General features: G+C 40.7%; 1 protein-coding gene across 2 annotated transcripts in view; it reads right to left on the bottom strand.

The window, feature by feature from the left end:
- Positions 1–258: 258 nt before the first annotated feature.
- Positions 259–27,085, bottom strand: part of VAPA (VAMP associated protein A) — a 38,811-nt gene continuing 11,984 nt past the window's right edge. The window contains exons 2-7 of one of the 2 annotated variants that reach the window (XM_032602400.1): positions 20,108–20,260; positions 17,183–17,286; positions 16,611–16,692; positions 8,566–8,702; positions 4,290–4,463; positions 259–1,019 (exon numbers count right to left, since the gene is read on the bottom strand). In XM_032602400.1, coding sequence (XP_032458291.1) covers positions 861–1,019; positions 4,290–4,463; positions 8,566–8,702; positions 16,611–16,692; positions 17,183–17,286; positions 20,108–20,260 — 809 coding nt within the window. In that variant the 3' untranslated portion in view covers positions 259–860. The remainder of the gene's footprint in view (positions 1,020–4,289; positions 4,464–8,565; positions 8,703–16,610; positions 16,693–17,182; positions 17,287–20,107; positions 20,261–27,085) is intronic. The other variant, XM_032602399.1, reaches the window with a different exon arrangement.

The following is a 27,085-nucleotide window of genomic DNA, read 5'->3' as shown; positions in this document are numbered from 1 at the left end:
TGAAATTACAGCACTTTTATACTCATGGTATTTTGCTTTTTTTGTATTATCTTGAGGACAAATGGATTATAATCTTCCAAAATTCCAAAAATGGCCTGAAATTTTATCAATTCCTTTCCTTAAAAGAATGAGGACTTTGAACCACAAATACTCTAATATCCGCAAGGGTTTCCATGAGATAAATTATGCATTTTATAACCCAGATTACCACACAGCACACTCCCTGGCATCCCGTCTAATGACACGACAAACACAAGCTATCGAGCAAGAATCTGTTAACAGTTTTATTATTTTTGTGTTAAATACCATGGGACAGGGTTGGAAGGATGAAAAACTCAGTCAACAACTGCCTCACAAGGGATAAGAAAAATTCTGCCATGATATTAGCAAAGGTAAAGGAGAAAATTTACACTGTAAGAGGCACCATTTCCCCACAGAATACCTCTTGGCATTTCCTGAATGAGTGGGATTAGCAATCTAAATAAATCATATTTCAAGAGGTAACAGCAACAGATAAAATTTAAAGGGATTATTAAAATAACATTTACAAGACTCTGAACAATTCTTGAACTCTTATTAAAACCACAAAGAAAGAACAATTCTTTATTTATGAATTTCATAAAGGACTGAATGTGCAATGACACCTGCTAGGGATGGTCTGGTGACGTTCACGCTGTCCGGGAGCCCAACACTCTGCTCTTACTGTGTTTCTAACCGTGAGACTGTTACAGGCGAGGCCTATATGACGCTGTACACACAAAGAATGGTCACTGTGGGCCACACTACCAGTGAGATGGTAGGTAAACAAATCTTTTTCTGGTCAAGAGAAAAAAAAGAAATAGCACTCTGCATGCTTCACTCTACAAGATGAATTTCCCTAGAAAGAATCCAATGAAAATGGCTGCAATTACAACAAGAAGTGAAGGAAGAGGACTGGTGACATTATCTCTGAAGGATGCAGCTGAGGTGGATCCAGGTTTATCCGAATGTGCTACCTTTCTGAGCCTTAAGCCTTCATCCTAGAAAAAAATATATGCACAAAAAGAGGTTTTAAAAACAAATATTCATACGACCAGTGAGCTATAAATATACAGACAAAAGGCAGGTCAGTATGCATGCGACTGGGGGTAAGAGCAGGGACGAGCTGCTACCCAGCCTAAGGAAACTTTCTAGGGTGATACAAACAGTCTAAAATCTGATTCCAGTGATGGCTGCACATTCCATAAATTTACTAAAAAAAAAAAAATCACTGAATTGTACACTCGCAATGGGTGTCTTCATGGAATGTAAATTATACCTCAATAATGCTGATTTTAAAAACTAGAGCCAAGAAATATACTTCTAAAAAACTGAAAAATCAGCTACAGTTGTATTTACACGGAAGGAAAAATCCCACTAATATTAATACAATTAAAGAAGAATCCTACGCACGCACTTTCCCCAAGGTGGCCGACAGCATCTTCACGCTGGACTCCATCAGCCAAAGACCACCAGAAACAAAGTGAGGTCATTAGTCTGACCTGCCGCAAGCAGGGCCCCACACAGCAGAGCGCAGGGAAGAGACAGGACTCTACAGGACTGGGGAGGGGGAGTGCAGGATGAAATTTAAATGCAGCGTTTCAATGTGCTCAAAGCAAAGCAGGAGGTCTTTGTGTAAAAGGGTCAGCACCAGAGTCTGGACTGTAGAGGAGAGACAGAATTGTTTCCTTGGAAACTACAAATACAACAGGGGTGGGAAGCTGTAGGCAGAGCCCCGCACCTGAGGCTCTGCACCTGGACCAGAAAGGGAGGCCGCTTCTCTGCCATCACAGTGACTCCCATCCTCCAGACCAGGTGGCTGCTCTGTGCTGACTGACACAGCCTCACCCAGCGAAGTTTCTGACCGTCAGTCTGTGACTTTAGGGGACCAGGTTTCTCGGTAACAGGACAGCAGTCACTCTAAGCAGAGGTTGTTATGACACTTTACCAGCTGCAGAATGACCTTGGGGAAAATACTGACACCGGTTTACCTAGGCAGCTGGCTTTACCTGGTCCATCATCCCAACCAGATGAATACGGGGCAGGCTTTCACCTCCTCAGCACAAGCTCCTGTTTACCTCTCACACTGATTCGTTCCTCTAGTGTGTGCACTAATAACACCCAGGGTAAGAGTGCACCTGACGTCATGCTGTTTTATTTGCATGACTGGATTTTCTGAGGGTTTGCGGGTTTGGGTCTTGTTCTTATTAGTCCCGTGTGGACAGAACAATGATGCTCAGTCCCGGCAAGAACTTTAAAGGCTACTCCAGGTGATTCTGCCTCCCGGGGTCTCGGGAGGGCCTGAACACGTGTGTTTAAGAGCTCACGGCAGATTCCGATGCACAGGCTGGATGAAGAAGGCCAGGGCTGCGGAACATAAAGGGCAGTGATGAGACCCCTCAAGGAAGTCAACCTGGCAACCAATGATGATGGGCCTTAGTGTGAACTGTTAAAGGTCCAGAAGTTGACTCTGTAAACCAGTGGTCTTCAAGGTTCTTTTGTTTTCTCTTTTAAACAGCAGAACACTTTTTCAAATAACATCTACAGAACGTTAGTCCATAAAGAGTCGGGACCGGGAATCAATCTTATCACCTATCTCCCCAGCCCGGCCCGACCCAGGCACTTCTCCCTCCCAGCCAGGCGACGGGCTGTGGCTCTCAGTACACTGAGGAGCACATCTTCCATCACATACAGGACTGAGGAACTCATGGCACATAAAGGGAAAGTAACAAAAAACAGCACCCTTAAAACTCCACAGGGCGTGGGTGTGGGTGTAAAATGAGACCACCTCTCCACTCTCCAGACAGGCGCTGGGGGCAGGGGCCTCTGCGGCGGGGCTGTGGAATAGGAAACAGCCAGAAAAGCCGTCTCAGCACGTCAAGCCAAGACACAGTGCCTTTGATCCAGAGTGTAGTTTCCACAGGCTATGAAATAACCAGATATAGATGACATCCCACAGTTTAGCTTATTTACCTTAAGTACATTTTAGTATCCATACTATCTACTTTGACGTGAAAAGCTTCAAACAAAGCCTCAAAAAGCAACTTAAAGGTCTTCAGGTCTTGAAATATTAGCAAACTCCACACTATCCCACAGCCCATTGCTCACTCACTCAAATGTGAATGAACGCTGTGCACGTGTGCCGTGAACGCAGAGGCGGTGAACACGGCCCCTGCCTCCGAGACACCCCAGCCCGCTGGAGGGAGACGGACAATGGGAGCCAGAAGAGGTAAGCGGTAGTCTGGAAACAGAGGAGGCAGCATTCCAAGACTGTTTTCTCTTTTCAGGGGAAGAGAGTCCCAGAAAAGGTCATACTGACAAGGTGATGAGAACCGAGCACCATGAAACGTGTGTGCGTGTGTGCATGCCACGTGGGCAGGGCAGGGCGCCGGGCCGCCCTCGGAGGGAAGTGCTCCTGCTATAGCAGAGGAGGCTCCTCCAGGACCCCCAGCCCAGTGCTGACCGACACGACCTGGAGAGGCACTTCCAATGGGTGCCCTACATGGAGTTTTAAATTTTCTAACAGCACATTTAAAAAGGTACAAAAAGGGCTTCCCTGGTGGCGCAGTGGTTGAGAGTCCGCCTGCCGATGCAGGGGACACGGGTTCGTGCCCCGGTCCAGGAAGATCCCACATGCCGCGGAGCGGCTGGGCCCGTGAGCCATGGCCGCTGAGCCTGCGCGTCCGGAGCCTGTCCTCCGCAACGGGAGAGGCCACAACAGTGAGAGGCCCGCGTAACGCATAAAAAAAAAAATAAAAAAAAAAAGGTACAAAAAATTGGCAAAATTTTAATGATATACTTTATTCAATCCAATATAACCAAAATATTATTTCAACATGTAACAATACGAAAAAAAAGAGGTATTTTGGGCACTATGTCACTCACAGCACATCTTAATTCCAAGTAAGCACATTTCAAGCGCCCTGGACAACGGGGTGCCAGTCTGGGGACAGCACTGCTGCAGCAGGTGACAGGACCAGGGCCCAGAATGAGAAGGCTGCACAAGCGAGAGAGGAAGCCAGCAAGGCCACGGCCAGACCCCAACACCCAGGCCAGCTGCTGGGAAGGGAGCACGGGACACAAGAAGCCACTGCCAAAGTGTAAGAAGAGGCTGGCGGGGAGCCAAGGCCAGGACAGAAGCAAACTGGGGAAAAGGAAAAAGAACTGAAAAAGGGTAAATGTAAAAGCTGACAGACAAAATGGCCCAACAACGTTCACCTCCCCGCTGCCTTCATTGCAATCAAGTTCCTTTCCCAGGAGCGAGCACTTACTCTCAGGTGTCGGTTTTCTTCCGATAGCTTCATCATCTCTCCCTGGAGCCTCTTGCACTCTTCCATGAGCTTCCTCGTCTCAGTATCATTGAGGGAAACACTGTGTGGCTTTGGCACGGGCCCGTCCTGCTTCGCAGCGTTCAGGGGAACGGCTTTGCTGGGTTCCATGTCGTTCTGCAGCACAAAGACAGCAGGCGGGGCGTTTTTCAACTGACTAACTCTCCTTACAGGTTTTTAAACAACTTGAACTCCAAACATCCATCTCCAAGAAATTATTTACACGCAAAGTTTTGACAGTTTTCAATTTCATTATTAAAAAGCTTTTTAAATACGCAATGCCCGGTCATCTGTGAACAACTGCACAGGACGACAGCAGTAAACACCAGCAGTCAGCGAGGTCAAAGCACATGAACCACCCCTCCTCTGCGCCCGCCACCCTGTGCACTTACCTCCACCAGAGCACTGAGCACACAGCACAACACTGTACTTTTGGTGTTCTTTCCTACAATGCTTCAAAGCCTGGGTAAAGCAAGAGCCATTCCTCTTTGCATTTACCCCTAAATCCAGCACTGTGGCCAACAGTAGTTACTCAATAAGTATGCTGAGTGATGCCAACCAAAATCCAAACATGAAGTTCATTTTCAGTGCTCTGATTCTGCGATTCAAATGGGGCTCTGGAGGGAAGGGGGGATGCTATTGCAAACACACAATGAAATCAGGAGACTACCTAAGAAAAACACTTGAAAGAAAACCTAACTTCTATTCATGGGGAAAAATAACTGAAGGATATGAGCACCGAAGGGGAGATGATGAACACAAACATGTATCATGGGGAAAAAAAGAGGGGAGGGAGTCCACTTCATGACTTTAAACTCAAATATAAACGATCCCTTCAAATCATTAGTAACACTACCTGCTTTAACTCATGAAACTCAATATGGAACCACAGTGGTACTCAGGTACCTTTAAAATTATGAGCCCCCAAATCTTAACTCCTGCCAGCACTCACCCATTGGAACTAGTGGCAAAGGCATGGAGAGAAAGGCACGGGGCAGGGCCTAAGCAACCCTGAGCCTCAACTCAACACCCATCCACTGGAATCTCATCTCTGCCTTCACAAGCTTCCTAAGAGGACTAGCACTATTCTTGTCTTTAATTAAAATTTTACTTGCTAAAAAAATTTTTCAAAAAGAAAGGTATAAACCGCTTTATTCAGATATAAACTTCTAACAAGAACGTTTCCAAAATCAACTTTATGGCATTTTCCACAGCACTCATCAGGAAGATTTAGTTATAGGTCACACACCTAACACAGCATCCCAGCTCCTGAATTTACTTTCAGTATAAACAGGGACAAAACTAGTATTTCGTATGAAGGGGCTGTGATTTGATCGCCATTGTCTAAATCCATGTAAAAATTAGTAGTACTGTACTGAGGTTCCAGTCATCATTCAGATTTTCCCACTTCTCTTCAGAAGCGTCCCCGCTGTGATGGGTTTTAGGAAGCCTGCTTCACCATCCGGCTCTGTGCTTCCTGTGCGAGCCTCTTGTTCTCTGCTCTGTCCTCCCCGTCCCAACCAATCTCATGGTACTGTTACAAATCCTGTTTCAGATGTTTCTGCTCTCCACCAATTTCTTTTCCTATTCTTTTCCTTAACAGTAATTAGAATTCATTTCAAAATGACTTCTCAAGTGTGCACTTTCCAACCTAGAACTAGTCCAGCTTCTGGGAACCAGAATGGCACATGGCCTTCCTCTGTGAAGACGAACAGTCAACAACACGGCAACTCAGCAATCTTTAGGTTTGGGGGAAAATATCACACTCATACCAGAAAGGTGACTAAGAAATTACAAGGAGATACAAAAGGCCAAAAAGTGAAGGCAAAAAAAATTAGAATGAGGAATCATCAAACTCTTCACAATTGGCTTTTTATTTTTACACAAATTCTTGAAATTCCAGAAAATTGAGAATTACAAGAGGGAGAAAGGGAATCACCTCCCATTCTCTCATCAACCTAAAATAACTATTATTTATATATTATCTTCCAATATTCTCTTTCATATGCATATTTTATAAAATCAGCATACACGTAACTTTTTAATCTTTATTCATTTATATGTACATCTTCTAATTATCATTTTAAATGACACGATGTCATTAAATATTCTATTCTGTGCCTTACCAAAATTACTTCAACATTTCACTCGTTAGACATTTGATGAGTAGCTTCCCACTCTGGGATTTTAATTAACATGTCAATCAATATCTTCTCATGGTGGCAGAATTAGATTTCTCTTTTTATTGAAAATTTTCCTTAATGTTGATATATTGCTTTTACAAGAAAAAGGAGAAGAAATGTCATAACCAATCTGTGGAGCATAAATGTTAAGACGAGAGTGCAAATGATAAAAGTGAAGCCTAAACCCTTGTCGAAAGTAAGCCAAGCAAGTCACACAACAGTCACACTGAGTAAACCCACTTACCCCATGTGCTCACGACCATTTAGGCCCCTACAAACCAGGCAACATACAGAGCAGAGGCAAAAAAATCTAATTTATTGATTGATTAATTAATTTAAGTAGAACCATGTATAAGCTACCTGGGCGGTGGTTAAAGGGGGTGGGGTGGGGGGAGAGTCACGGGTGTGGAGACAAGCTGCGGAGCCTGGTGGGAACACTAAGGCTGCTGAGACAGCTACAGGCTTCCCTTCAGGAGCGCCACGGTGAGGTTTGGCTCCAGAAAAACAGCGTGTTCCTTGAGAGCTGCTTCAGACTGGTCCCGAAAGAGGAGACTGGCTGTTCTGAGAACCATGGAACAAGCAAACTGGAGGGACTTGACACGCTCTGATTCTGAGGCAGCTGAGGAATGACACTGCACGCACATTATATCTAACACTGCAACTCAGAATAGACTTGACGGTCAGGCCATGGTATCAAGATAAGAGAAAACACGGTATCTCGTACATTTTCCACCCTTTTATATTATTTAGCCTACCTGCAGTAATCTCCTATCTATAAGTTGAATTTACTTCTGCACTTTTTTTTAAACAACCTTTAGAATTTCAGTTCCAATATTCTAAATTATTCCTTTTGGGGGTAATTAGAGAAAGCGAGGACTTTGGGACTGTTCAGAAAAGGAAATATAAATACAAGGCAAATTCGGTTTTTGCATTGAAGCCTTGGGATGGACAAAGGAGCCAAAGAATGTAAACACGAGGCTACATTCTCGTGACTCCTGTTAAGAGTAAGGGATCAAGTGTATTACAGGGAGGTAAAAGGCAAGGCCAAGAGCCACAGCAGGAAACTGTCAGAAGGCCTGAGTAAGGCCTTAACTGGGAAGAGGTAGTATTTGAATAATAAAGTTACCGAAGACGTATTTTCACTCTGAACAACCCACTTACTCTTCTTCTCTAGGATCGTGATTCCCAGAAGTAAATAACTAAAATCACGAAATTTTAAAAGTATCAGACATTTAGACAAAGGATCAGGTTTTGTTTAAGCCTTAGCATACACATTCCCTGCAAAGCCAAATCAAAGTATCAGCAGCCTGTTCAAACTGTGAGGTTCCCGGAGCTCCCAAGAAGCAGGAAATGAGAAAGGGAATCATATAGCACCCAGGACACCACCAGGAGGTCACTGTCATCTACTGATGCGCTGGCATTGCACTTGAGTGCATGTTAAGTGTATACACACACACACACACACACACACACACACACACACACGGAGACATGAATAAATTCAAATATGACCTAAGATCTTCAGGGCTTTTGCCACAATTCTCCTACCCTGGGGCACTGTAAATAACTAACAATGACAGTTTAAGAAGGGTTAGTATTATTTGTACTGGATAAGAAAACATAAAGCAGTAATCTCATTTATCTTTTTTTTAAATATATAAACACAAATACTTGCCTGGAGAGTGATATTCACCAGCTCCCACCTTTACTGCTACACCTGCTGGTCTGTTCACATTTTTTTTAGAGGATGCTCCCCAAATCTCAGTGACAGGGAAAATTATACCAATTTCATAATAATGTTCCCACTTACATTTGTCCTGCTCACTACTGAGATTTTATTAAGTGTGGTATTTGTTGTTTTAGAACAGAATAGTTTGTATGCCTGGTTTTTAAGTGACTGTGGTTCTACTGTAATTTTAAACGTATCTGACATTTTCAACTCTAATTCCTTCACAACACACAATAAACACCTCGTACGTGCTGGGTGACCACATCACCGTAACCAGTGACACTGGCAGACTTGTCTATCTGTTAGCTCCCTCCTGTTTCTCCTGTTTGAACACACTGAGTCCCCTGGGCTCATTCTTCGCGCTATAACTGGCAGGTGCTGCAACTGTGCTGCTGATGCTGCTCGGCGGAGCGACAGCCAGGGCCGGCCCCGGGGGTGGGGAGCAAAATACCCTGAGGTGCAGGGGAAACACATTCTCGGATTCACACCAAGCTCTGACTTCTCCTGCATGGGACTGGGAATGACTAACACAGAAATCATTAGGTTCTAAAACAATCACCTTATTCTACAAAGATGTGTTACGCATAAGAAATAATAATAATAATAGCTATGTTAAAGCAAAAAATACAACATTTCTCAACTTCTTCTATTAATTAGCTATAATCAACTTGCATTATGTTCACTAACTAAATGTAGAAACCTTATTAAACTTAAGCCAGCCTCACGTTGTCCTAGAATGAGTACCTTCTGTGTGGCTCTTAATTTTTGTTACTACTCAATACTTGTCAGTACCTGAAGAACAAGCACTTCTTATTTTCTTACCTTTGCTAACACTCTAACTGAACAATGTTTAAGTTAAATGAATTTTTTCAAGGGTTCGAAAATTGTAATGATTTATAAACCTCTCCTGTACTCAACGACACCCCTCCCCAAACACACACACACACACACACACACACACACACACACACACACACACACTCTTACCCCCCAGGATCAAGAAACAAAGACACACAGAACATTCTAGTATTCCATTAGTATCTCCACAGTTCTCTTCCTATCTTCTCTAATTCCTTTAATACACATAAAAATAATACTATACAAAAAGGTTGAAGCAGACTCTGAAATAATACTTACTGAGGGCTTCCCTGGTGGCGCAGTGGTTAAGAATCTGCCTGCCAATGCAGGGGCATGGGTGCGATCCCTGGCCCGGGAAGATCCCACATGCCACAGAGCAACTAAGCCCATGCGCCACAACTACTGAGCCTGCACTCTAGAGCCCACAAGCCACAACTACTGAGCCCGCATGCCACAACTACTGAAGCCCACACGCCTAGAGCCTGTGCTCTGCAACAAGAGAAGTCACGACAATGAGAAGCCCGTGCACCACAACGAAGAGTAGCCCCCGCTCGCCGCAACTAGAGAAAGCCCACGCACATCAACAAGGACCCAACACAACCAAAAATAAAAACAAAAAAAATACTTACTGATATCCAGGTCATTGTACATAACTAAGACAACTCCATCTTACTTAATAATGCATTGTCCCCAATCTGTTCTTTGTCTCAACAGAAAATAATGTATATTTCATTACAAAAAGTCTTTATACATAGGACCCCTGAAATTCCCTATTCTTAAGTCCTTCAGGCTTCATTATGACAAGTATTTTTCCCTAGAAAATATGTCATTAACAGATAGATGTTAAATGGAGGGCATAAATAAAATGTAACAATTTTTCTAAATTTGGAAAATGTCAAGTAAAGTTGGTGGTCTAAAATAAACCAAAAAAATTTTTTTATTTCAACATAAAGAATTGAAGAGGTTATAAAACATCATAACAAGTTAATTAAAACCACACTCAATCCTAAAAAAAAACACAACCACTAACTGGACATTAGATTTCATAATATAGAGTTGATAATAAATAAAAAGAGCTAATAATTCACAGAACTCCAGTTTGTAAAATGTAAAGTAGTCAACACTCCAGTATCATCTGCGTCCAGCTATCAACAACCCAGGGAATGTGCTGAGCGGTTCTCAGTAGTAGCTCTGAACATAACTCATTTGAAGACTGTGGGCCATTACCTTACTGAAATGCATCCAGTCAAAGTCCTGCTGTCCCCGAGGACTAGGGGGACCACACACCTTAGTGCCTAAGGGCAGTATTAGTTAATGCCTGTTGTCCAGGAATAACTATTAGTAGTACCTCTTTTTATTCTAAAATAAAAGGGTTCTTGGACTCCTAGGTCATTCTATGTATGATCCAAATCAGAGAGCTATTTTCCAAAAAGAAGCCCATATTCTAATGATGGTTCCAAATAAATTAGGACTGTTTTATCATAAAAATGATCTCTTTAAACCATAAAAATAAAAACACGGACTCAACCACCATACTTCTAAAGCTGGCATCTTTCTTATCCTACAAGATGACTAAAAACTTCAATCATTTTCTGAGTTATATATTCAGTATCAAGGTCCTAAAAAACCTAAAGAAATCAACAAAATAACAACACAGCTGTTTCCAACTGTCTTTAGAAACAGTAAATGCCCAAGAACTAACAGCACACCTAAAAAGATCCAGATCCTCAAACAGGGAAAGGTATACTTACATAATGTACTTAACTGCCTGTCTACTTCTTTGGAGGGCTCGGGGAGGTGGGTGAGGAGCTGCGGGCAGGGGTGAGAGTGGGATGGGGTACCTAACATAAGAAACACTGAATCAACAGCACGTTTTGCTACCTACACCAACTCTGAGAAGAAAGTATCAATAACCATGATAGCTATTGTGCTATCTAACTGTTTTGGATGCTAACCAAATTTTTCTAAGTTGATTACTAAAGATCATAAATTCTGATGAGCAACTCTTTGGAGTAAATGTGTAACTGAACATGGGCTTCTCCACTGCTCTGAACACTAAGGATGAACACAAAGTACATGTGCCATCTGGAGAGAGCTGTGTATTAAAGTTGTCACCAGCAACTTAGTTAAAAACTAAACTGGGGGATTCCCTGGTGGCGCAGTGGTTGAGAGTCCGCCTGCCGATGCAGGGGACACGGGTTCGTGCCCTGGTCCAGGAAGATCCCACATGCCACGGAGCGGCTGGGCCCGTGACCATGGCCGCTGAGCCTGCGTGTCCGGAGCCTGTGCTCCGCAACAGGAGGGGCCACAACAGTGAGAGGCCCGCGTACCGCAAAAAAAAACTATACTGAAGTTTGCTTAAATTAACGAACTTTTTAAAACATATTGACAAACAAACTAAAATAAATAAGGGGTCAAACCATGTCACTATAGGAATTTACTAACAGCAATCATGACTATATAAACTAAAAAATATATTTTGTACTCTACTTCTAAAAATACAGGCTACCAACAGTTCTCATATTTCTGTGAATCTTGCACATTTAGAAATGTGTTTTCCTTGAATAAGGGCGTTTCATCTTTAATCAATTTGTGTAGTCAGGATTCAGCTTCATATGGCATCTTACCAATTTGTCTGTAGTAAACTGACAAGCTTTATCTAGGTAAAACACTACTCAATGATGCCCTAAGTTCCTAACAGACAAAGTTCATACTAAACTGAAGACAGACATACAGAAAAAGGATATTAAGTAATTTCGTAACTGTATCTATGGATACTAGAAAGAAACCAGTATGTTAGAGATACTATGGTCTTTAAGCAGTTTCATCAACTTCATCTGTAGACAATATTAAACCAGAAATGGCAAGATACTATTAGGGTCTTACCAACAGGGTTTTATTACCACATGAATAAAGTATTAGAAAAGAGATGTTTTATGTGTGTGTGTGTGTGTGTGTGTAAAAGGTTTCATCTTTAATCATTCTAACAAATACAAAAAACTTTATATATTTTACACTATTATAAACACTCCAGATTTGGTTACTCTGAGGTTTCACATTTTCTGTAAAGGATGCGATGCAACAGTAAGCTTATGACTTGACAGGAAGTCACTAATCAACAATTCGGACAGCACCAGGTCTGTACCAGGCTGCGCCCACTTCAGTGATCCCTCAGTAATGGGGATTTCTCGTAGAACCTGCAGTTTAGCAGCTCCACAAGAATGAGTTTACACAGGAACGGCATTTCCAGAAGTGTATTTTACAGAACATCTGGCATTCCGTGGGAAGTTAATTGCATTATATGAAACAAAAAAGAAATACTAGGTTAATCAGATTTTCTTTATTCAGAGCCTTTAATGTGCAAATATGCAGTGTGCTTATTTATAGCGTTTTTCCAAACTCATCTGACCACAGAGCCCTTCCAAACCAACACATTCTGGCAAACACCGCCTCATAAAAACACAGCTGTATTTCAGCCCTTCTTTTTAACATGCACATTAATCAATTAAGGCCACCTCTAGTATAGATACAAATATTTTTGCACATTTGAATTATATAAATCTGATATACTGATATACTGAAATATTAAAAGTCTCATTTTATGTGCCAAACTTGAAATGTGAATTCCAAACACTTAAAAATGTCCATCAAGAAGCATAACAGCAAAGCTAAGAAGCCATATGAGTTGCTATATTCCAACAGCACAGCACTGCAGCTGGTGCACAAGAGGACCTGCCCATTCTTCTCAGATAGTGTTGGATTTTACACAATTTAAATTATCCAAGAGCTTCAAGAACATAACCCAACCATTAAACACAATCACAACACCTCAAAAAATAAAAGGATGAGCATCATCTTATGTGATTTATGTGATACTGACTAATTTCACCATTAAAATTTTACCATTAAAAGTGCCTTCAACTGACAATCAGGCCTCCACTAGAATCTTGGCCAAAAGAATGGTTTGATAGGAATTCTCACAAAACTAAAAATCACTGTCTTACTCCCAGTGCCCAGGCTTGTGGTCTCGAAATACCATCTCCCACTGAAAGGACCCAGAGCTTGAAGAAATGTCTAATCCCAGGTCTGAGCCTGGAAGTATCTTGCCATATTGGACATGAAGGAAATTACCAAAGACTACTAAGGTGAAAGGACTCAGGAGCGGCTACTAGCCAATCTGATCACCAATACGATAACTGCAAGGGGCTGAAACAGTAGGAAGTTTAAGTCCGTGAGTCCATAACAACACGGCAAAGAGGGAAGGAAAGGAAGGAGGACGGAAAGCTGACTGTACATCATCAGAGGGACACTGTAACCAACTCATTTTTTGAAAGCCTATAACTTAAGAGAAAGCTTTAGAACTCCACCATTGAATGAATCAGCGGGTATCAGATGAGCTCCAGTTACTCTCTAACTAATACAATGAAGCAGTAATGACAAAGTCACCATTACACAACCTTGAATGAATCAATGGACTTAAACTGTATTTACTCACTTCCAACTGTACTGACATTTGGGGCTGGAGAATCTTTGTTGTGGGGACAGTCCTGTGCATTGTAGGAAGTTGAGCAGCATCCCTGGCCTCTACCCACTAGACGTCTGTAGACCCTCCACGTTAGCTGTGACAACCAAAACTGTCTCCACACATTGACAACTGTCCCGTGGGGGGCAAACCACCCCTGGCTGGGACCACTCATCTACACACTGCACACCAACAGCTGCTAACTTCAAAACAAAAAAAATCAGACATTAGGTACCTCCCTGAGAGAATAGATAACCACCTACGAAGTAGTCTTGCCTCTCCCTCACCAGCAAAAATAAGCTTCAATTTAATCAAGTCTCTAGATCCAATGACAGGAAATACCAAAGACAGCAGAGAAGTTAAAAGATACCTGAAGGATGCAATCAGCAAAATCTAGTCCGTGGGAAAGTCTACAGGACAAACTTGGTTTCTTTAATAAATAATTTACAAGAGAAAAACAGAGGGACTCTATAGATTAAGAGACTTAAGAAACATATCATCCAATAGCAGTATGTGGACTTTATTTTGATTTCAAATCAAACAAACTGCAAAAAAAACAAATGTTTAGGGCTTCCCTGGTGGTGCAGTGGTTGAGAGTCCGCCTGCCGATGCAGGGGACACGGGTGCATGCCCCGGTCCGGGAAGATCCCACATGCCGCGAAGTGGCTAGGCCTGTGAGCCATGGCCGCTGAGCCTGCCTGTCTGGAGCCTGTGCTCTGCAACGGGAGAGGCCACAACAATGAGAGGCCCACGTACCGCAAAAAAAAACCCACAAATGTTTAAATGACACTTGTGAGGCAAATGTGAATGCTGCCTGAATAGTCTGATATTAATGATATATTAAGCTTTCAAAGACTAATGATAGTATTGTCATTGCTCTTTTCTTCCTTTCCTTAAAGTCCTTATCTTTGAGCGATATATACTGAAACAGTTACAGATGAAATTAATTATGTCTGAGATGGGCCTTAAAACAGTATGTGAGGGCTTCCCTGGTGGCACAGTGGTTGAGAGTCCGCCTGCCGGTGCAGGGGACACGAGTTCATGCCCTGGTCTGGGAAGATCCCACATTAGGCCCGTGAGCCATGGCCGCTGGGCCTGCGCTCCGCAACAGGAGAGGCCACAACAGTGAGAGGCCCACGTACCGCCAAAAAAAAAAAAAAAAAAAGGAAATCCTGCCATTTGTGACAACATGAACGAAACTCTAAGGGCATTATGCTAAGTGAAATAAGTCAAAGAAAGACAAATACTGTATGAGCTCACTTATGCATGGAATCTTAAAACAAAACAACAACAAAGCCCCAAACTTGTAGAAAGAGATCAGGTTTGTGGTTACCAGAAGCGGGGAACGGGGAGGAAGGACTGGATGACGGGTACCAGAAGGTACAAAATTGAAGATAAACAAGAACTGGGGATGTAATGTACCACATGCTGACTCTAGCTAACACCACTGTTTGGTATATTGACAGCTGTTAAGTGAGCAGACCCTAAGAGCTCCCATCAGAGGGGGAAAAACTTTTTTTTTTGGCAGCTATATGAGATGGTGGATGTTAACTACACTTACTGTAGTAATCATTCCACAATATATGTAACACTAGTGTTTATGCTGACACCTTAAACTTATACAGTGCTGTATGTCAACTATAGCTCAATAAAACTAGAAATAAAATAAGTCAAACGAGATGAATGTGCTCTTTTCTTGGTTCCAATAATAAGAGTTATGCAAGCTGTTAGCGTCCTGGCAGCCTAGCAAAAGAGAAAGTAAACTCCAAATGGGAAGCATCAACATGCCATCAAAATCTCACTTTCCAGTAACAACATATGTATTCACATTTTTTGGTATTTGGCAAATATTTTAAAATCCCTTTAATAAGGCATTAAAAACACAATAAATGATTTGGTCAACACCTAATTACCATTCAGGCACTTCTTCATTTCAGCTTATCCTAAGAGTAACATAACAATTGACCCCACGTATTTAATCTGCAAGTTTACTTTTTAATAGGGCAAATGGCCTCCAGAGCAAAGAAAAAAGTCATGTAAAATTGGAACCTGATTGTGCCAAACAATTCTATTTATCCATATTATTTTATATGCTAAAGCACACACACAAAAACCTACTTACCCTTCAAGCCCCTCCTACAAACCACAGGAAAAAATTCAAATTTGCGTTTCAGAAAAGGAATAAAGTGACCACAACCCATTCTATAAGACTACTTTTTAGGGCTTCCCTGGTGGTGCAGTGGTTGAGAGCCTGCCTGCCGATGCAGAGGACACGGGTTCATGCCCCGGTCTGGGAAGATCCCACATGCCGCGAGCGGCTGGGCCCGTGAGCCATGGCCACTGAGCCTGCGCGTCCGGAGCCTGTGCTCCGCAACGGGAGAGGCCACAACAGTGAGAGGCCCACGTACCACAAAAAAAAAAAAAAAGACTACTTTTTAAACTCCATGCACATATACTTCAGTCCCTCAAATTGTATTTGCCTCACACTAATCAAAAAACAACATAAAAATTGTTTACTAAGGAATAAAATCAGATGTATTTTGATCAACAGTGAACAAAATACCTGGGAATAGCCAAATTTGGAATAAACTGTCCATGTAAATTAAATCTTATCCCCAGATTGCAGGTATATAGTTGCCAAAAAGTGGTTTATGTCTGTAATTTAATTGTATTTATGTATACACATGTGTCATTCTAACAAAGAACTTGAAGTTGTTTAAGTAGCAAAATTTTGGTAGAATTAGGTGGTTCTTCTCCATCATCCAGCTTGTATCTAAACGTATTTTTCTTCTTGAACAAAATGTTATGAAATGAAAAGAGCATATACACATTTTTAAAAACCGTAAACACTGAGTCTGATAAAGTGGAACAGCCATATCACACAATCACAAAGGCCAAAACCAGAAGCAGAATTCAATCTCAAAGTAACTGAGAGCTTAACAGCTTCCAATTTTCTTATATTTTCCTACTTACCAATTTATCATTTTCATTGGGCATTTCAAATACACATCTCAATTTAGAATCCATCAATTCATCGGGTTTTGCCTCTTTCCACTAAAAGCAAACAAAACCAAACAATGAGACAGAGATACGATGGGGACAAATAGGTTTCGCCTCAAGGGATAACTGAAGGGTTAGTGTAGCTGCCGTGTGTGTGCGCGCGCGCGCGCAGGGGGTTCCCCAGGTCAGCCAGGACTACAGCTGCCTGTACACACTGCGTTATTCTCACCCACCAAAGGTACCGGCAATGCCACAGAACTTCCTATAGAACCCTATGAAGAGCTACTATCACAATCCATTAAAATCACACTAACATCCCTAGAGATTACAGGACTTCACTCTTAATAGTAGCACTTCAAAACTGTCTCTAAGGCATACTATTTCAAAATTCCTTCATTCTTGAAATGAGTCAGGGTTATCTGTAGTGAACAGATTTACAGATTTTGTTAATTTTGAAAACCAGGTTTCTCAACGGAGAACTAAACAAAACCCACAGTTTAAACGACATTTCCCCAGACAACTTCTGTTCAACTTCTCTACTCACCACGGCTTCCATATCTGAAATGTTTGGTGGAGCAAAGATGGTCTGTACCATAAACTTGTGTTTACTCTTCTCATTGGGGTCATAGTCAAAAGGCTGCAGCATTACTAAAGAAGAAGAAAGGACACATGACAGTGACTTCTGCATTTGTTTGCTTCTTTGCATTCCTAGTACTCACTCACTAATTTGCAAATTTAAAGAAAACCAGGAAAGGTGCAAGAAACCACACACTTGATTATTTACAGTAAGGATCCAGAATCAACTTTATGGTTTCCAATTATTTTTAAACTGTCTACCTTTCTGATTTGCTAAGTCCTTAACAACCCATAAAATAAACAAATGTCTATTAAAAATAAATAAATATCAATCTATGATTGCCCTCTCTAAACAAGTTTGGAAATTTTTCAAAACTTTGCCAACATTAACTATTAAAATGCCTATAAACTCAAAATCTAGTAAATTGTCTATTAAAACCACTTATAATATAAACTTAGGTTTCACATTAGTATTTAGTGATAACAGCTCTTAAAATTAGACAACTGAAATATTTATAGAAGAAATTCTAAGTAACTTAAAAACTCACCACCATATATTAGTGTTCTGATATAACTAATTTTTCTAAAATAGATTTTAAATACATACCTATTCAAGAAGAGTTTATTAATTTGTTTAAATGAGTCTAGGACAACAAAGTGTACATGGAAACCACACAGCCTCATGATTTCTAAACTTTTTCCAGCTTCCTAATAATTATATTCAAATTTTTTTCTGAAGTATTTATGATTTTCAGTGGCCTACAAGAGGGTTTTTAGACGTTCCATGTGGTTTTAAATTATGTAATATAAATCTAATAAGAGAATATAAAGAATGAATCAGCAATTGTACACAATATGTATACAATATTGTGGAGATTACTTCCCTGCTAATATTTAGATTATTTCTAAGATAGATGTCAACATTTTCAAAAAGACAGATGAAATGAAGCAAATGTAAGAAATATCAATTATATAAGAACATCTTCTTTATAAGGTATGTCTGAGAAGTCCATTAACTCCCATCATGGTTAAAAAAAAATTTTTAAGGGCCAAATATACAGCTGCAGAAAATGCACAGGATAAACACCCAGAACCCAGATAAAGCACAGTATATCTCCAGGAACACCCTTCACTGAACAACCACCCTACGCTATTCACTAGAAACTGGATAAAAAGAAAACTTCAAACATGGTTGTGACTTTATGACAGTCATACTTCTAAGGCTACAGACCATGTAACAAGGGAAAGACAATCTTAGCACAGATTAAAGGAGTAAATCCATAAAGGTGCATGCTAGAGGGAGAGAGAGGGAGAAAAGGAGAGAGTATGTAGACAGAGTCAATCAGGGAAGGCTGCTGGAGGAAGCGTGGCTGGAGTGCCTGCTCACCCGGAAAGGCACTGCACTGAAAACTGGAGTCCCAGTTCTCAGTGGAGGAGAGGGATCAAGGGCATGCATGGAAACAGTAACAGGTGTGTAAGGAGTTTTTAGTAAGTCAGGCGCTCAATACAAGGGGCTTATGTGAGAGAAAGGGCTTTGAGAAGTATACAGGTTCTTAAGAAACATTAATACAGTAAAACTTCAGAAAGCTAGAATCCTAAAGAAAAAGTCCTTCTGAATAGTTCCATGGATTCCTAGGGATATAGCTGTTTGCACCAAAATCTATTTTTAACCATGTGGATAGAAATAATTTTATCTTCTTCCAATTGAGCTAAAAAGGCTTGTGGACTTAGCAACTTCCAGAACACTCGTGCTCACTGCCCACTCTTCTTATTGCCCACCCATCTTCCCCATGAACTGACAGTTCGGTCAGACAAACATGAAAGCAGGCCTGCCAGGCCACCACACAAGACTCACTAAAAGCATCTTCTCTAGGCCCTCCTAGCTCTGAGTTTGGGAATACAGTTACTGAGGGAGGATTAAGTGCCCCAAGAACTCTGACGTCTGTCCTTGACTGCCTCTGCAGTCAGGTTCCACTGATGAACATCTCAGTGAGCCTGCCCCGGGCGCTCACTCTTTGTATAATTTTCTGTTTTTAATCTGCTGTGGGCTTGAAAACTAGAAAACTGATACAGAATTATTTTAATATTTCAGGAATACCTATCAGGATTACACAGGCATGTTTTGTTTTGTTTAACATACACATGTCTAGGTTGTGTCCCCAGAGATTCTAATCTGGAAAGGTCCGTGTGTGTTCCTGCTCTCTGTGCAATTACAGCAGACCTTCACAGAGGTGAGAACTACTGCTAGAAAGTAAGAGTAAATGGTCTCTGTGTGAGGCCTGAGAAGTTCTCCCATAAGTAAACTACATCCTCCTACTTGCTTCCTATCACTCTGCTATGTTAGATGCGATCATGAAAGGATATCGTCAGGGAAGTCTGAGGGCATTAACTCTGGCACCAGCACAGACTCCACGGCAGGAGTAAGCAATCCACACATGGAAGGAACCAAGCACACTCCCTGGACTACAAGCAAACACAAAAGGGGGTGACAAAACTAAAGTTTTCAAGTGCGGGACACTGTTGGCATTAACAATAAAAGGCAGAAAGACGTATCTAAGTTTACAACTATTGGCAAAAAAGAGGCACTGTACATTTTTAAGCAAAAGATTTAGGACAACACCTCCATAGCTGCATGCAATTTGTAACAACAGCTAGAGACCTGAATGAACGAGAATGAGCAATCACAAAAATGATACAAAATTTCAAAGACAAAATAATACGGGCAGAGAATGTGGTAGTAAGCTGGAGAAATAAAGAATAGATATAACATTTTTTGAACGACAGTAACTGCTTACAAACTGACCACATACACCCTCATCCCAAGATAAGACATTTCCTGCAGCAGTATGCATATAGTAAAAGAACAGCATAAATTCAGGACATGGTTTGCTACCTGAAACAGTCACAGTCAACCCTGGGTCAATAATTCCACTGTTGGGCCTCACACAGTACCGACGAGGTGCTGTAGTCTTCACTTTGAAACACACCTTTCTATCCGATGGATTTCGCAACTTAAGATTTGTAGTGACTACATCTGTGAAGGGGCCTGTAAGGTTTAAAAACCAAAAACAGGGAAAAAAAATTTTAATTGGATTCACACACACACACATACAAGCAGAATTCAAAACTGGATGCACATAACCTCAATTTTATATAGAGTATGTACTGAAAGTCTGTGTACCTAAATATACCTCCAGGTATACACACACAAACGAGTTTTATTTTCTTCTTCATTCCTTACCAGACTTTATAAAATCACTACATGAACATGTATTGTTTCTATCAAATAAAATATATTTTTAAAAAATATATATATATATATATTTAAAGTTTCAATTTATGAAATAAGCCCAAAATTGTATTCCTAGAGTATGCTCTTACCACATGACTGAAAAGATCGGGATTTCCAGTGGTCTGCAAAGCAATGCCAATCTTCAGATTCACCTGACAGAGCCGACCACAAAACCTCTCCATCAGAAGCCAGTGAACCCAATGACAGGGTGCTCTTGCTTCACCTCAACTAAGTTTGATCCCTTCACTCGTTCATTCTTTCACTCACATATCTGTCAAGTGTTTATTAAGAGCACTGTGTCAAATGCTCTACATACAAAGTTTTTTTTAAGCTTTGATTCTACACCCAAACATAAAACTGCAAAACAAAGAACCCAAAAGGTGATGCAGTCCTGCCTGAATTAAATAAGTCCTAAACCATTTTTTGTTTAAAAAAAGGGGCGTGAGGTGTGGAGAAACAGTACCGCCACTTTTGTTCTTGGCGGAAGAAAAGCCTAAAGATATTTTATACAGGTTTAGACAGTAAACTGAATACCTGTTAATTTGGAGACTGAAGATAAATATGTCTCAATGGAAGCAGCAACCACACACTTCTAACTAACCCAAAAGCAATTTTCAGTGGTTTCTAAAACAATTAATTTTAAGTTATACTTAAAAAAAAAAAAAAAAAGCTAGAAGGCTGAAATCAAAGACAACTATTATAAAGGCTATCTTTCCTTTATTAAATAAACCAGAAAAAGTATGTCTTTTAAAACTTTAAAATATTTCTAGTTTAGAGTCCAGACTGAGAAGATTCCCCAACTCTGCCAGATAAAGTTTCCCATTTTGCTGAATACTGGAAAATTATCTTAGACAAAGGCTTGAAGGGGAACAACAGACAGACAATGAAGAGGCACTGGGAAGAGAGCAGGGGCTGAAAGTAGACCTGCCTGATGCAAGAAGAGGAAAAGAAGAGACTTGAAATGAAAGGCACTTATCTCAGGTCCTAGGAAATGAATTAATTTTATCCTATGCTTAAAGTTTGTGAGTTGTAAGATATTTTCTAAAAAAATAAAGATTTGGAACTGGGATGAAAGGGAAGAGACAGAAATAAGACATTAGAAGAAAGCATATAAAGGCAGAGAACCAGTTATGGAAAAAATTCTAATGTGAAATAGGCATTTAAATCAACAAGTACACATTTTTAAAATATATATATACTATATATAAGAACTACAATCTTTTGGACAGCTTGCTTGAATTATATGGTCAAGTTAATCACTGCATTTATATATTATTTTACATCCTTTGCTGCTTCTTCAATCCCAATTGCTTGCATTTTTTGGCTAGCAGCTAATTACCCCACCATACACTGGCCCGGGGGAGTGAAGGGGAAAGCTCCAATCTGTCCATTTTGCTGCGTGAATCCACAAAATCATTGGCTAAAGACACATTTTAAACTATTAAAGCTATGAGTTTTAAAGATATAGATTCCATTTCTTAACATTCTGAAAATCCATAAATTACTACAGATAACTGAGAATGTGTACATTTTTATGTGACTATTTCGACTAGGATTTTAACATTAGCATTAAGTATAAATTTATTTTTTAAAGTTTCTTAGTAAAATAACAAAGGAAACATTTTACAAAATTTTAATTTTAAAAATACTATATTTTTATAACAATTACGTAAGTTTCAATTCGTAATTTTAAATTCAATTTTTTAAATTTCCCCAATTTTAGAGGAAAGTACCAACTATCCAAAACAAGGTAAAATAACTGATTTTTTAAACTGACTTTGAAAATGACAATGTGTCAACTTTCATCAACATATGAATTCTGAAACAGTACTTACATTTTATATTGCCCAAAAGGGATTATAAATCTTAAATAATAGATTGTGGTCTTTCTAGACATAAAAATGCAAACTACCTAAAGATGAAGATAATATGTCAAAAGAAAAAATTCCACCAATTCAAAAGCCAAATTCTTTACTGAATATGTTAACCTTATCAGTAAATGTAAAATTACCTACAATAAAGCCACCTAACAAATGAATTTGAGATTTTCTACTCCACTGTGTCCCTCTAACCAAGCCTCTCACAGTAAGGGTTGCTCCCAGCAGCCAGTTCAGAGTCTGAGCCCATTCTCCTGGTTAAGATGCAAAATCAGCAAGTACTAATGACCACTAGCATAATAACCAGATTTAACAGCTTGAAGAGGTCTTAGGCAGAAACATCTGTTCCACCTTTGTGGGTCACAGAAACTCTTTAAGAATCTCATGAAAACTATATACTAACCCAGAAAAACATACACAGGCAATATTCACAACAATTTTACCTTGGGTTTTTCTGGAGGGTGAGGGTGAGATGGGGCGATCTGGGGTGGGGTGTATCGTGGATTCCTGGAGCCTGCAGGTTAAACAGACCTGACAGAATCTACCCTTACAGGCCCTCAAAAATAGAGGAAGAGTTATGTAATTTATCTGCTACAACACAAGCCTAAATGCAGGGTAATACTGCCACTGTCAGGTACTTCTGTCTGACATTAGGACTGGGTGGTGCTACTGTTGTGGGGGGGGGGGGCGTTAGAGAGGAACAGGATGTTAGACATTTCACAACACCCGGGTAGATCCGTGGAATCAAGTACAGTATTAGGCCCCCATCCCACCAGATCTTCACATACCCCTCCAGAAATCCACACTGGTTAAAAAAAAAAAACCTCTTTCCCAGAAATACATCTATTGTGTAAAACAAGAAACTTTTTTCTCTTTCCCTAAAACTCTGAAAGGTGAGTTCACCATTACAGAAAATTATTCTACCAACAGCAATGTCACTCAGGACACTTAAATTCCCACAGACGTCTGGTCCAGTCAGCACACATGTATGGGTGACACACTCACATGATTCTACCCACATGCATAAATATTCTCTTGCCCTTATTTCAAAATGTTAGAGAAAACCCTCTATCAGATAACTCCTTCCTTAACCTCCCTTAAATCCAAACTCATTTATTTAAGTAGGTTACAGGGATCTGGCTAATTCATTATTCTTCTACTATAGTCATGCCCAAACATTTACACACTGAAATGCATATTTCATCACAAATTCACTTTCTTCTCCTTTATGTTACAGTTAGGGCATTATATTAAAAAATTTTAACTGTGTATGTTGGTATGTAATTTTATATATGAATTTCACTTCAGGATGGAAAAATGGGCATTACAAAATATAAAATATCAAAATGGGATATCGTGTCAAATAAGGTTAAAACCCACTGCATTATATCAATAATCTCCTGCTTTACTAACATCCCCTGCAATGCTTAGGTGTTTAAACCATTAAGAAAAACAAGTAAATGGTTACCATAAAAAACAGGAGTTAACTTTGCAGGGAGAAAGTACTAGGAGAGCTTTGCAACACACAAGTTCTATTTCTGAACCTGAGCAGTGACTGCAGAGCTACTAACTTCTTGATAATTCTTTAAACTGTACATATTTTTCTTTTATGAAAAACAGTAAAGGTTTTTGTTTTTAAGAGAAGCTGACCCTTGGTGTAAGCTTAAAAAAAAAAAAACAAAGAAAAGTGAAAAGCAGTGTTTTGATGAAAAAGTGAAACATTCGAAGCAACTTATATAGGAAATAAATACTCACGTTTTGAGGATTTCTAAAACTTAATCCCTGTAACTGAAGAAAATCCTGCCATTTGTCCAATATAAATGTTTAGTTTATCATTTAGAAACAATCACTACAACAGTCCATTCTATGATTACTTGATTGTAAACTACTCACCAACCACAGGTACCACCTGATACTTCCTACTTCACAGATGAAATTTCACTGTTTATATGTAAAAATATACCATATAAAACAAAATTCCACACAACACAGATAACATTTACTTGAACTCTTTTACTGAAAAAACAAAATTAAATTTTAAAACTCCACCTTTTAATTACACAGGCTGCCCTCCTTCAATCTCCCACGCCACTTCCTGTCACTAAGTATTCTATCCTAGCTCTACTACATTATCATTCCCAGTAAGCCAAAGTCCTATTCTCAGTCCCAAATTCTAACAGATGGAAATGTAACATACATAAATACGGTCCCTGTATTAAAAAGTTTGGAAAAAACTTGGAACTTCAAAAATGTAGGAAAAGTTTAAGGCAGCTCACCCAGAAGTATGTCCTAAGTGAGACTAGCCTGACTCCTTTACCTAAATATATATTTCCGGCATGAAACGCTGTATACCTAAAATGTAGAGCAGGACTTCCCTGGTGGCGAAGTGGTTAAGAATCCGCCTGCCAATGCAGGGGACACAGGTTCGAGCCCTGGTCCAAGAAGATCCCACATGCCGCAGGGCAACTAAGCCTATGCGCCACAACTGAGCCTGCGCTCTAGAGCCCGCGAGCCACAGCTAGTGAGCCTGCGTGCCAAACTACTGAAACCCACAGGCCTAGAGCCCGTGCTCTGCAACAAGAGAAGCCACCAGAATGAGAAGCCCACGCACCGCAGCAAAGAGTAGTCCCCGTTCGCCGCAACTAGAGAAAGCGCACAGCAACGAAGACCAGCCAAAAAATAAATAAATTTAAAAAAAATTTAGAGCAATGATTTCCTTTTAAATAGTTCCCCAAACCTCCCACTCTTAAAAAGAACACAATTAAGCTAAAAACAGCTAAAAGTAGAACCACTCCGACTAAACAGTTTCTTAAATGGTTATCATATATACCTATTTTGATGTAAATTGCCGTTAAAGTTTTCTTGAAATGCCAGGCTTTGTTAAGTTGCAAAGAAAACTGACTTGGGGAAAATAAGGGGAGAGCACTTGGCTTTTCCCCCAGCATTTTGAAAAACTTCAAAGAAACTGAACAGTGGACAATTATGATTATACACCCATAACCTAGACTCTACAATTAACACTTTGCTGTTACTTTCTTTGAGACCTATCAATCTACCTAGCCATCTCTGGCCATCCATCCATCTTATTTTGATGCATTCCAAAGTGACTGAAGACTCCTAAACACCTCAGCATGTATATCAACTTGAGTTCAACAGTATCTGCTTACTAGAAGAGAATCAAATTTATTTCAGGATAAGTGGTCCTAAATATAGCATGGAGCATTTCAGAAACAGAAAAGGCCTCTGGGATGCAGCTCAAGAATAAACAGGCTATGTGCACCAATGTTAACTCATGAACTCCGTAGCATCATTTAGACCACCAACCCGGAGGTCTGTTGGGAGACAAGTCTCCATGGGTCTCTAGCATTTCTGCACCTTTTGCCAGTGGAGGCCCTGGAGGCTTTCATACAGACCGTCTTTTCAAGGATCTACTACATAGTGAACAGTCTTGCATCTGACTGTTAGCATCTCCCTCGTGAGGAGAGGGCAGGTTTGTTTACTGTCCAGTGTGATAATGCTCAGGTCCTCCTCTGGAAAAGGTCAGGCAGGTTTCTGTGCAGCCCATCACAAAAGATTCAGAGGCCCTAGACTCAAGGTTACTCAGCTATGACACAAACCCACAAGGTGGGCAGCACCCACCTGCACTGAACCCCTTTGTGTTGCCCCCATGGAACCTGAGGGGCAAAGGAAACCAACACAACTATGAAGCTGCTGCCTGCAGTGCCCTGAGAGTAACACCCTTTGTCTCTAAACCCAGGAGTCCCATGTCTTCTACAGCACCTTTAACACCGAAGCAGGCTCACCTTTCAGACTCTCCGGTTCTGGACAAGCTCTGAGTTCTTGGCTATGGGGTAGAGACTGAGTTAGTGACCTCGGGGGGATAACAGCAGAAAGTGCAATGAACCAAAGCATGCATCTCTGAGGAGAAACAAGGGTGACCGACCATACAACTACCATAGCACAGTGTCCCTACCTCTCTCCCTGCACGTCTCACTTCATTATTCATGTATGTCTTAAATCACCCACTAACTATAAGCTCCCTGAGAAGAAACCAGCTCATCCCTGAATGAACTGGAGTAATTCACACTGGCCTTAACCTGAGTATGGCTAAGCAATCACATGGATTGTTCTTAGTCAACATGCAATAACAACAAAAAATATCAGAAGTAGGGCTTCCCTGGTGGCACAGTGGTTGAGAGTCCGCCTGCCAATGCAGGGGACGCGGGTTCGTGCCCCGGTCCAGGAGGATCCCACATGCCGCGGAGCGGCTGGGCCGGTAAGCCATGGCCGCTGAGCCTGCACGTCCAGAGCCTGTGCTCCGCAACAGGAGGGGCCACAACAGTGAGAGGCCCGCGTACCGCAAAAAAAAAAAAAAAAAAAAAATCAGAAGTATGTACGTTCTGCTATGACTCTAGGTATTCATAAATCATTTACCCCAGCATGACATTTTCACTCCTCCATCCTATCTGTACTGAAACAGAACAGGTAAAAATCCTAATGAGGCAGGCTGGATGCTCAGCTCAAATATATAAATAATGTAGCTGTAGTGAAGTCAGTGATGACTACTTCAATGTTTCCACAGGTGTTAGCAAATTAACGGCTGCATCGCTGATTAAACAGTTTTCCAGTAACAAAGGGTTATGTTGCTGAATATGTTTTGCTACATTAAGTTAATCACACATCTGAATTATATGCTGTACAG

Source organism: Phocoena sinus, chromosome 14, assembly GCF_008692025.1.
Source record: "Phocoena sinus isolate mPhoSin1 chromosome 14, mPhoSin1.pri, whole genome shotgun sequence".
Taxonomy (NCBI): domain Eukaryota; kingdom Metazoa; phylum Chordata; class Mammalia; order Artiodactyla; family Phocoenidae; genus Phocoena; species Phocoena sinus.
The sequence above is the reverse complement of the archived record's forward strand: the minus strand, read 5'-3'. Positions and strand labels throughout refer to the sequence as shown.